Below are 11352 nucleotides of genomic sequence, written 5' to 3' on the forward strand. Positions count from 1 at the left end.
CCATGATTCTTAGTATTATGTAATTATCCTCTATTTTGTGATCTGATGTAATATCTCCCATTTTGTGATATAATGTAGTCACTTCCATGATGTGATCAGCCAATCAGCTGTAAAGGGAGTTTCCCAGGGGTGTGGCCTGGATCTGTTTTTAGCTCATCATCATCTGACCTACAGTTCTTGGAACATGAGCAAACAACTTGTCATCTGACCTGCTGACTTTGGGATTCACCAGCTCCACAGCCCTGTGAGTCAGCAGCCTGCTGTTTGACCTGCTGATTCTTGGTTCTCAGCCCCTACAATCACATATGCTAGTGGAAGCCTGCAGCTGATGCCTGTCCCAAAGTCCATGAGTTTTTCACTAGTTTTCCTTCCCTAGAGAAATCAGCCTAAGATAGATATGTACTGCTACTCCTTTCTTTACAAATGCGTAATTGAGGCACAAAATAGTTAAATTATTGTCTAAGATTACACAGTAAGTATGCCAAAGCTGGGGCTGCAACTCATGGTTTCTGGATGCAGAGTTCATACTTTAACTCTCTACCACCTTCAGCAAAGCCTTTTAGCATTTTCCCTTGGGCTTCTGAACTCTGTTTTCATTCTGACCTCTTTAGATGAATAATTTTTGAGAGACCAGTTGCACAAAAGACCTACTTACTCCTACTGTTTCAGTGTAATTATTAATACTTCCCCCTTTATCTCTCAGAAGTGAGACAATAATTTATATAGCCACCTTAGTTATAAAAGTATTTTCAGGTCAGCACCTCAACTCCACATCCCAGAATAATTGAATATACCTTTTATGTGTTCCCACTGTTTACCCTTTGAATCCTTCTCTTCATTTCATTACTCTTATTTGTTTACACTCTATTTCCCTCTCCTTTTTTGTAAACTCTTTCAGGATACATAGCCTAAGCATTGATCACAATTCCTGGCACATAGATCATCTTTATCAGGTATGCATTAAATAAATTTAAGAAATAAGTGAAAATCTCACTGCTGCTAGAACGGTGATCAAATGCCCTAGTGATAATTCCAAATTATCAGGAAGAGACAAATGCATCTCCTGCTGACTACTGTACATGGTTATCTCAAAGGTTTCATGATTTGTGTCACTTTGGGTAGTCCCTGTACACCCACAAACACATTAACTTCCAATTTGACTTTTGAGTGTCTGAGGTTTAATCACAGGAATTGTCTGTCATTCTGGCTTGAGCCTCGGTCATTTTCTCAGAGGCCTTGACGTGTCATACCACCCTTGAACATTCCCCTTTGGGGCCAGATTAAAATTAGGTTATTTTCCCATCCAAGGTTTCATCTGTCCTTCAACACATTTCCAATCCCTTTTCACTCATGCTGTTGACATCCCTTCAGTTCTTGCACTGAAGCCTGGCTGATGTAAATGCATCAACAATATAATCAATGGCTGATAATCAGAGTCCCATAAACTTGCTGCTGTTGAGTCGATTCCAACTCATAGTGAACCTATAGGACAGAGTAGAACCACCCTATACAGTTTCCAAGGACAGGCTGGTAGATTTGAACTGCTGATCCTTTTGGTCAGCAGCTGACCTTTTTGGTTAGCTGCAGTAGCTCTTAACCACTGTGCCACCAGGGCTCCAATAATCAGAATCAGGTGGGGTTAATTTAATAGGCTTTGGAAGCAAATGAGTATGGTTGTGGGATTTTTTTCTTTGTGTAACTGGTGATGCTAAACAGCACAGGATGATACAAATACACTCTGTACCCTTCCTCAGCTAGGATATTTGCAGAGATAAAGCTGTTACCTAGAGTAACAGAACCTACACATCTGTAAGAAATGGGAGAAAAGTGAGCACCCTCCAGTGCCGCATTCCTTGATGGTAGGGAAGGGGGCAGAAGATCATGCCATCTTTAAATAAACATTGCTTTTCTACTTGAACAGAGCATTCTGAGGTGAGTATCACCCAAGAGCAGTGTTTTTCATACTGTAATGTGGCATAAATCAGCTGGAGAATCTTGTTAAATGGCAGGTTCTGATTCAGTTGAACTAGGATGTAGGAGGGGGACTGATATTGTACATTTCTAACAAGCTCCCAGGCAACGCCGATGCTGCTTGTACATGGACCAAACTTTGAACAGTCAGGTTCTCAAGAGAGTGTGGAGTGTGGTACAGTAAAACCTCTCAGATGCTAACTGAAAGGTTGGAGGTTCAAGCCCACTCAGAGGTGCCTTGGAAGAAAATCCTGGCTATCTACTTCCAAAAAATCAGCTACTGAAAATCCTACAGAGCACAGTTCTCCTCTGACGTACATGGGGTCGCCATGAGTCAGAACTGATTTGACTGCGTTACTTTTTTGGTATTGTTTAGGTACAGCTTACAGAAATATAATAGCATTAGTGGGGTCATCTGAGCCACAGAAAGACATCTTTGAAAAGGAACCTGAAGAGAGTCTGAAATTTGCCAAAATCACAGAGCCTGGGACTGAGGGTTGTTCAGAGAGAATACACAGAGGTAAACAACCCAGAGATTCAGAGGTAAAAGCAAGAAATTTTGTGGCTCGACTAACAGTGGAAAAAGGCTTGTGGAAGAGGCTTTCAGCTACTCCCATTATCTATTATTTTTTTCTTCTTCTTCATTAATAATAGGATTCTCAAAGTTTTAACTGGGAACATCTAGAGACTCTGTTTCCCATCTTTTATTGTAGCAAGATATGGTTATATGACACATCACTTGCCTACATTCTCTGAAAAACTCACTGAAGTGTCTCTGTAGCAGCTAACAACAACAAAAACACAAGCATGGTCTCCACTTCCTCACTTGATATTTTATCCTAAAATGATTCTAACTGGAAATCTGTGACCCAAGAATTTACATAACTGTTCTTATCAAAGCTTCCAATAACCTACGGTTTGCCAAATCTAATAGTTAATACTCTGTTCTCATTGACCTCTCAACTGCAGTTGTGAGAATGACTACTCCTCAATCCTGGAAGCACGCACTACCTTTTCTAGGATTCTGACATGTGAAACTTAACCTGCTTTTTTTCCTACCAATGGCCACTTCTCAGTTTCCTTTGCTACCTCCTCTATCAGGCCTCTAAATTTTGGAGTGTTCACCCATCTTAGAAAGACATTACATGATACACCATCACCAAAATGTTCAAAATATGCAAGTCATACTGATTTGTAAGCATTTTTTAGTAGTCATCTGAGCCCCAGATAATATAGCCAAAAGATGAGAGGTTTAATTTTGGTAATTAAAAAAAATATCTTTCCAGTTCCAATGTTCTGAGATTCTAGGTGGCCAACAGGGATCTGAACTGTTTATTTATCAACACACTTTTCCCAAATCCATGCAAGAGAGAGACAAGATGAAGATTGTCCATGGGAATGTGAGTCATATCAGTGATTAGTTATATAACCCACCTATCCGAGACATTTTCAGGTTACATGTTAACTCCTTGGACTCAAGAGATCTGCTGCCATTTCCTGTTTGCCTGTGAGCCAGGTTGGAAGTTTCCCGAGATGCAGAGTTTCTTGCCAAGCCTCCACAGAGCACCCTTAACCTCCTGGTTCCTTAGGCTGTAGATGAGTGGGTTTAGCATAGGGGTAACCACTGTGTAGAAAATGGCGACGTAGTGGTCCTGGTCCAGATCATAGCCAGAGGATGGCCGGAGGTACATTCGGATCACAGAGCCATACAGGAGCAGCACAACCAGGATATGAGAGCTACAGGTGGACAAGGCTTTGCGCAAGGCAGCAACAGAGTGCATGCGGGCTGTAGCAACACCAATGTGGGCATAGGAGCCCAAAATGAAGAAGAAAGGGCTGACCACCACAGCTACACCCTCCGTGAAGATTAGCATTTCATTGACCACTGGTCGGGTGCAGGAGAGCTGCAGTAGGGGCGTGATATCACAGAAGAAGTGGGTGACCTGGTTGCCACAAAAGGTTAAGCAGCTGACCAGCATACTGTAAAGGAGGCTGTTGAGGTTGACAACCACCCATGAGGTCAAGGTTATGCGCAGACAGAGGTGGCGGCTAACAATGGTAGAGTATCTTAAAGGATTGTAGATGGCAACATAGCGGTCATAGGCCATGGCAGCCAACAGGTGGCCTTCCATGCTGCCCACAGTCATAAAGAAAAACAACTGAACCATGTAGCGATTAAAGGAGATGGTTCGATCCACAGACAGTGTGTGCACCAGCATCTGGGGCACAGTGATGGTTGTCAGAAATAAGTCGACAAAGGAAAGCTGGCTGAGAAGGAAATACATGGGTGTCTGAAGCTTGGTGTCTGAGTGGGCAGCAATTACCACAAGAGCGTTGCCAACAACTGCTACCAGGTACACAGCAAGAACAATCCCCAAAATGACTGGTTGCATCTCTGGCCAATTGGACAGGCCTGATAAGATGAATTCAGTCACTTCTGTCCTGTTTATCATGGCCATAAGACACAATTCACATCACCTGTCAGAAGAATGTTGGGATCAAATAATGCTGCAATTTACTCTAGGGATAGTTTATGGGAAACGTCTTTTTTTTTTTTTTGTATGTATATTGCTAGTTTCCAAAAAAAAATTTTTTTAATGTCTCTCACTTGCCATTATCTTTCTACCCATCCACCCTCCCACTCCTTCATTTATTCCAGGCTCATTTATTCACACTTTAAAATAAAAAAAAAAGCAGTTGCCATTCAGTTGACTCTGACTTACGGCAACCCCATACATGTCAAAGAAGAACTGTGCTCCGTAGGGTTTGCAATGGCTGATTTTTCAGAAGTAGATCACAGGTTTTTCTTCCTAGGTGCCTCTGGATGGATTCAAACCTCCAACCTTTCCATTAGCAACCAAGCACACATTAACCATTTGCACCACCCAGGGACTCCCCTCAGCACTTACAATTTCTAGATTTAAAAGACACAGTTAAATATCTTCTGGCTTTGTCTGTTATGGTTCTCATCCTCATTTCTTACACATATTCAAGTAACTACCTCAGAATAGAGTCATAGGAAATAAACTTTCTGAGTCTTTGCATCTGTAAGTATTTTCATTTTGCAATCAGACTTGATTGCTAAAGGCATTACTCCTTTGTTTCCTATCATCTAATATTGCTGATAAGAAGTCTGATGCCAGTCTGATTCTTTTCCTTTTTTAAGTGTTACTCTTTCTGGCAAGCTTTTAGGATCTTTATTCCTGATATCCCAAAATTGTACAGAGATGTTGCAAAATATAGTTCCTTTTTAATTCTGTGATAAACTTTGTAGATCCTTTCTACTAAGGGTCTAGTAAGATGCATGCCCATCTTGGGCTCTGAATAATTTTCTTCTATTATTTCTTTGATTACGTACTCCCTCAACTTCCTCTCTTCCATTTGTTCTGGAAGAGCTACTAATGGGATATTAAGTTAATTGAATATTAAGTTAATTATGTTAACTTTCTGGAAGAGCTATTCATCAAATAATAAATTTCTAACTAGTAGGTACTCCTACTATTAGGGTATTAGACCTGTTTTATTCTTTAGCTAAGTCTCTGTTTTTTTTTCTTATGTGTGCTATCTTTTTGTCTGTCTAGGTCCTGGGATATTTGTGATTTGTCACTGACATTTATTTTATTCTTGCAGTCATAGGGTTAATTTCTCTCAACTTTTTCTTGTTTTGTTTGCTCCTTTATCATAGTGTCCTTGTCTTATTTTGTGGATACAATTCTCTGAGAATACATGTTTTTATATTATCTTTTCTTCCTTGAATGTTTGAAATTTCTTCTGGAGCCAGTTATTCATTTTTTTTTTTTAATATTGACTTTTTTCTTTTATGTTTGGTTTGTCAGGTTTGGTAACTTGGGGTTGCTTGTTCTAAGTAGCATATGTCAATTCTTCTGTTGTTGTATTTGTATATATTTGTCTCCTCTATTCCCTCCCAGGAACAGAACAATTGACTACACGATCATATGAGGATTTTACCTTTATACTATTTCTCCCAAATAAAAACAGGGTTTATTCTGGGATATTAATTCCATGGGATCACCATGAGTTGGAATCAATAACAACAACAGTAATTCTTTCTCTTTTACAGAAGATATACCAGCTCTCACTGGAGGATAAAATGCTAGGCTTTCATGATCTAGTATTGGCAATAGGTGAAGATGGAGCATCTTTGTGGAATGGCTGACTTAGTCGTACTGTAGGCAGACTTTATCATTTCCATTAGCTTCTTTGGAAACCCTGGTTAGTTTCTTTATATTCTGTACCCATTCTGTATTCTCCCTCTCACTCTCCTTGGTACAGGCTTCCTTTGGTTTGAGTGCCCCTGCCAGGGAGATAAACAATGTCCTCCATTGCAATCCTCTCCTGGGTACTCTAAAGGATCATTTTTCTGTTTCTCTTTCTCCTAGAAATTCACTGAAATATGACATATGCTGATTATTTTCCCTTAATGTTATGGGATTTTTCCTTTATTATTATTTTGCTGAAATATCTAAAGGAAACGAAGAGCAAATGCATATGATAATTTTGATAACTTCAACCAAAAGCCAAATAGTTAGGCATGGCTCTGGTTTCTAAAATGTCTATTTCCACTATAGGAGTTCACCTACAAAAAGGATTAGATACTTGAGTCCACTTGTCAGGGACATTTCCCTCGAATAGCGCTGAAATCATTCAAAATTGATTGCCTTTTGCCTCTACTGGATATCATGTCAGACTTTCACATTGCCTTTCATCACGAAGATATTCAATTCATTAGACTCCATTTTTCTTTTGCATCTGTCGCATTATCCTAAGCCACATCATAATCCCTTTAGCTGGAGTTTGGTTTTCCAAAATCTTTTCAGTCATACATGTTCAGACTATCATTAATTAGTGGACCACATGTATAAATATTTAATATCCACTATTACGTATTGTTTCTCATATAACATTCAACCTAATATAACACGAAAACTGCCCCTAACAAGAAATAAACAAGGTGATTTCAGAGCACAAAAGAGTGAGGATGGTTTATCAAACATTTGAAAGAATAGTGTACTTGTAGCTGCTGTCAAATCGGCCCCTGACTCTTGGCAACCCCATGCACAATGGAACAAAATGCTGCCCAGTTCTGCACCATCTCATGATCGGTAGTGGATCCAGTCATCAGGATCCATAGGATTTTCATTGGCTGATTTTCAGAAGTAGATGGCCAGGCTTTTCTTTACAGAATAGTGTACTAAACCAAACCAAAACCAAACTCATTGCCATCGAGTTGATTCCAGCTCATAGAGACCCTACAGAACAGAGTAGAACTGCCTCCTAGGGTTTTCAAGGAGCTGCTGATGGATTTGAACTGCCAACCTTTTGATTAGCAGCCAAGCTCTTAACAACTGTGCTACCATGGCTCACTCATGATTAATGAAATGTCAATTAATAAACATGGTATCATCTTACCCATCAATTTTGATTTTTTTCATTGTTCTTTCCAACAATTATGTTAACGTAGGTATTAACCCATAGAGATGAAGTGCAACTTTGCATTATCTTTCAGGAAAGCAATTTGGCTAGTTGGATAAAGAACCTTAAGAAAATTCACAACCTTTGACAAAGGAATTAGTATTGGGGGAATTTGTCCTAAGGAAATAATCAGAGATGATCACAGAATCATTGTACAAGAATATTCATCTTGGGATATCTCCAAATTGAATAACTTTATATCTGATGATAGAGAACAAGTTAAATAATTCTAGTACATTCACATAATGAAAACTAGGTAGCCATTAAGAATAATGTTTTGTACCTAAGAGAATGACAAAACTACTCATAACAACAAAAAGACAAACAACTCAATTAAAAAATGGGCAAAGGACTTGAATAGATAGATATTTCACCAAAGAAGATGCACAGATAGCCAATAAGCACATAAAAAAAAATGCTGGACATCATTAGTCATTATGGAAATGCAAATCAAAACCACAATGAGATAACACTTCACCCCCACTGTGATGACTACAATCAGAAAAATGGAAAACAACAAGTGTTGGCAAGAATGTGGAGAAATTGCGACCTTCATCCATGGTTGGTGGTATTTTAAAAATTGTACAGCCACTGTGGAAAACAGTTTGGCAGTTCCTCAAAAAGTTAAACATAGAATTCTCATATGACCCAGAAACTCCACTCCTAGGTGTATACCCAGAAGAACTGAAAGAAGGAACTCAAATAGATACTTCTACACCAGTGTTCATTGCAGTACTATTCACAATAACCCAAAGGTGTAAACAACCTACATGTCCATTCCCAGGTGAATGGATAAACAAAATTTGTTATATCCATACAATGGGATATTATTCAGTCATCAAGAGAAATGAGGTTCTGATACACTCCACAACATGAATTAACCTTAAAAACATTATGCTGAGTGAAATAACCCAGACACAAAAGGACAAATATTGTATGATGCCACTTATTTGACGTATCTTAAGTAGGCAAATGCATGTAAACCAAGGTTTATTAGTGGGAAGAGGAAAAGAGAAGCTATTGCTTAAAGGCACTGATTTTTTGTTAAGGGTGATGAAAGTTTTTGCAAATGAATGGTAGTAATGGTTGCACAACATGGAATACTTATGGGTTAATATCTAGAATGTATAAAGAACTCCCACAACAAAAAGACAAAAACCAAATCAAAAAATGGATAAAGGACTTGAATAGATATTTCATCAAAGAAGAAATACAAATGGCTAAAAAGCACATGAAAAGATGATGAACATCATAAATCATTAGCAAAATGCAAATTAAAACTACAACAAGATATTACTTCACACCCATTAAGATGGTTATGATTAGAAAAAAAGGGGAAAAGAACAGGTGTTGGCATGGATGTGGAGAAATTGGAACCCTTATCCATTGCTAGATGGGTTGAAAAATGGTACAGTCTCTGTGGAAAAAAGTATGGGATTCCTCAAAAAGTTAAACATAGAATTACCATATGATCCAGCAATTCTACTTCTAGGTATACACCTAAAGAATTGAAAGCAGAAACAAAAACAGATACATGTACACAAATGTTCATTGCAGCACTTTTCACAATAGCCAAAAGATGAAAACAACCTAAATGTTCATCAACAGATGAATGGATAAACAAAATATGGTACATATATGCAATGAACTATACTAAGCCGTAAAGAGCAATGAAGTCTTGATACATGCTAAAACATAGATGAACCTTAAAAACATCTTGCTGAGTGAAATAAGTCAATCACAAAAAACAAATATTATTTAATTCCACTTACGTGAAATATCTAGGATAGGCAAATGTATACAGACCTAAGTTTATTAGTGGTTACCAGTGGCAAGTAGGAAGGAGGGGGAAAGGGGGACTCATTGCTTAGGAGACACTGAGCTTCTGTTAAGGGTGATGGAAAAAATTTGGAAACAGATAATAGTGATGATTGCATAACATGATGAACACAACATCCCTAAATTATACATGTGAAGAATGTTGAAATGGCAAATGTTTTATTTCATATGTATTTACCACAATGAAGAAAATGTAATGTGATAAATAAGCAAGTCCCAGAACCCAGTGCCATCGTAGATGGGCAGAAATAAACAAAAATATTAAATGGCAATTTTCTTATCTGTACTCGGTTCAAGGAAAAGGACTAGTGCTAGGTTATTATGGTTTGATCCTTCCTAGCTTTTCCAGAAGACACAAATTATACCTTAATCAATGAGTATACCAAGCATTAAGACAGTTATTATTGTGGGGATGCCAGAATAGTTAACTACCCCCAAAAAAGAATCAAACTCTGTTTTCAAGACAGCTGTCTTGGTACTTTCTTTACTCCAAAGACTATACATAAACCCTGAGCTTAAAAGAGGAAGAAAACTTACATTTTTCCAAGGTCAGTTCTTTTGTCTGTTCTTCTTCCCATGTCTTTCTCTGTGTTACTGGATATGGCTCAAACTCTATGCTCTTGAGATTTTATTACCTATTTGAGGCAGTGATGACACAGCGATGTCTGCGTGGAGGTATAGACGAAGGTGAAAGAGAAGAATAGGTTTGAAGCAAGAGAAATGAAATAAGTCCCTTTATGGGGAAAGGGTGGGAGAAAAAGGTCTTTAAGAAAGAAATGTGGCAGACAGTGTTGATTTATCTAAGATGAGAATAAGAATTTAATAACATAGAGAGTCTATTTCCTTCCAAATGAAACAAAACTGTAAATTTAAATTAATTACATGAAATAATAGTAATAAGCTGTGGTAGTGTTTTTGTTGGCTGACCTTTCCAAGGATTCTTCTCTGTCTTATTTATTTTCCAAATCTCAGCATTGCTTCCCTCAGAGCCAGAGCTCTGTGGATCATGTCCAGGGAAATTTGAGGGATCAATGATGCTGATTCTAGGGCAAGAGTCGAGAGAAGACTAGTTCTTTTTAGGGACGATGTGAAGATACACACATAGACCTCATTTGAACAACTTAAGCAAAACTGAAATATGGTGGAAGAAGAAAGAGAATCCTTGGAAAGGGACAGAAAAACATCACCAGTTTCTCAGTTACTATCTGGTGTTTCAGGGACATCTGGAGTCAGGAAGAAGGGAGAGAGGAGAACTAGAATGTGAAATCCCCACACCTGGTCTTACTTGACTTTCCTCTTTGATTAAAGAACCAATTTTGTGGGTCTTCACTCATATCAATAACTACATGTTAGGAATATGCTGTATTTAATGCTTTTTTGATCTAAATTCTATTTTTAGTCTACTCCCTCTCAAGTTGATGACTCACAGTGGCTGATTCTAATATATGTAAATCAGAACTTCCTTTTCTGTTTCTACACCAGATACTCCAAACTTTCATAAAATATATTAGGTCCTCTGTCACACATTTCTAACATCTTGGAACTATGAAATAACTCTCCATACTCTCCATGGTTGCCTTATTCTACTTTCTATAGTCTTCTTGGTACTGATATCACATTTTCTACAAGAGTATTATATTTATTATTTTATAATCCCTTTCCATTTACTATTAGGACAGATGGTGCCCTTATTCTCACCTTCCCTCTGTATCTAACATCGTACATCCAAGTTAGCAAAACTGGACAGAGCTGTGCTCCCTCTTCCTCACATGCTCACAGAATTAGGGATCCTTTTTTTGTCATCCTTCCAAAAATATTTTCTATAGGGAAGCTCATCCCAATAAGCAGCCTCACTTATGTGCACTCACTCTGGGACTCTACTAACCCCAGGAGACTACAATTGTGTCCACAAGAAGTATAATTAGACTTGGGCTGAGCCCCTCCACTTTCCCTTATTATCTGGGACTGTGGCTTAGGAACGTTTTCCTTCTCCTTCCTTAGACCTAGGTCTCACTAAGGCAAAGACCCTGAAACTTGTAAAAATAATTG

At 38.3% G+C, this 11352-nt stretch overlaps 1 protein-coding gene across 1 annotated transcript; it reads right to left on the reverse strand.

Moving 5' to 3' along the window:
* Nucleotides 1-3446: 3446 nt before the first annotated feature.
* Nucleotides 3447-4430, reverse strand: LOC126082472 (olfactory receptor 1361-like). Its single transcript, XM_049894984.1, has one exon. The coding sequence runs from the start codon at nt 4428-4430 to the stop codon at nt 3447-3449; it is 984 nt and encodes a 327-aa protein (XP_049750941.1).
* Between the last annotated feature and the right edge of the window lie 6922 nt (nt 4431-11352).

This window comes from Elephas maximus, chromosome 9 (assembly GCF_024166365.1).
Source record: "Elephas maximus indicus isolate mEleMax1 chromosome 9, mEleMax1 primary haplotype, whole genome shotgun sequence".
Classification (NCBI taxonomy): Eukaryota; Metazoa; Chordata; class Mammalia; order Proboscidea; family Elephantidae; genus Elephas; species Elephas maximus.

What these genes read in the sequence shown, in the direction of transcription:
- LOC126082472 (XM_049894984.1), bottom strand. Translation starts at nt 4,430, where the DNA reads ATGGCCATGATAAACAGGACAGAAGTGACTGAATTCATCTTATCAGGC.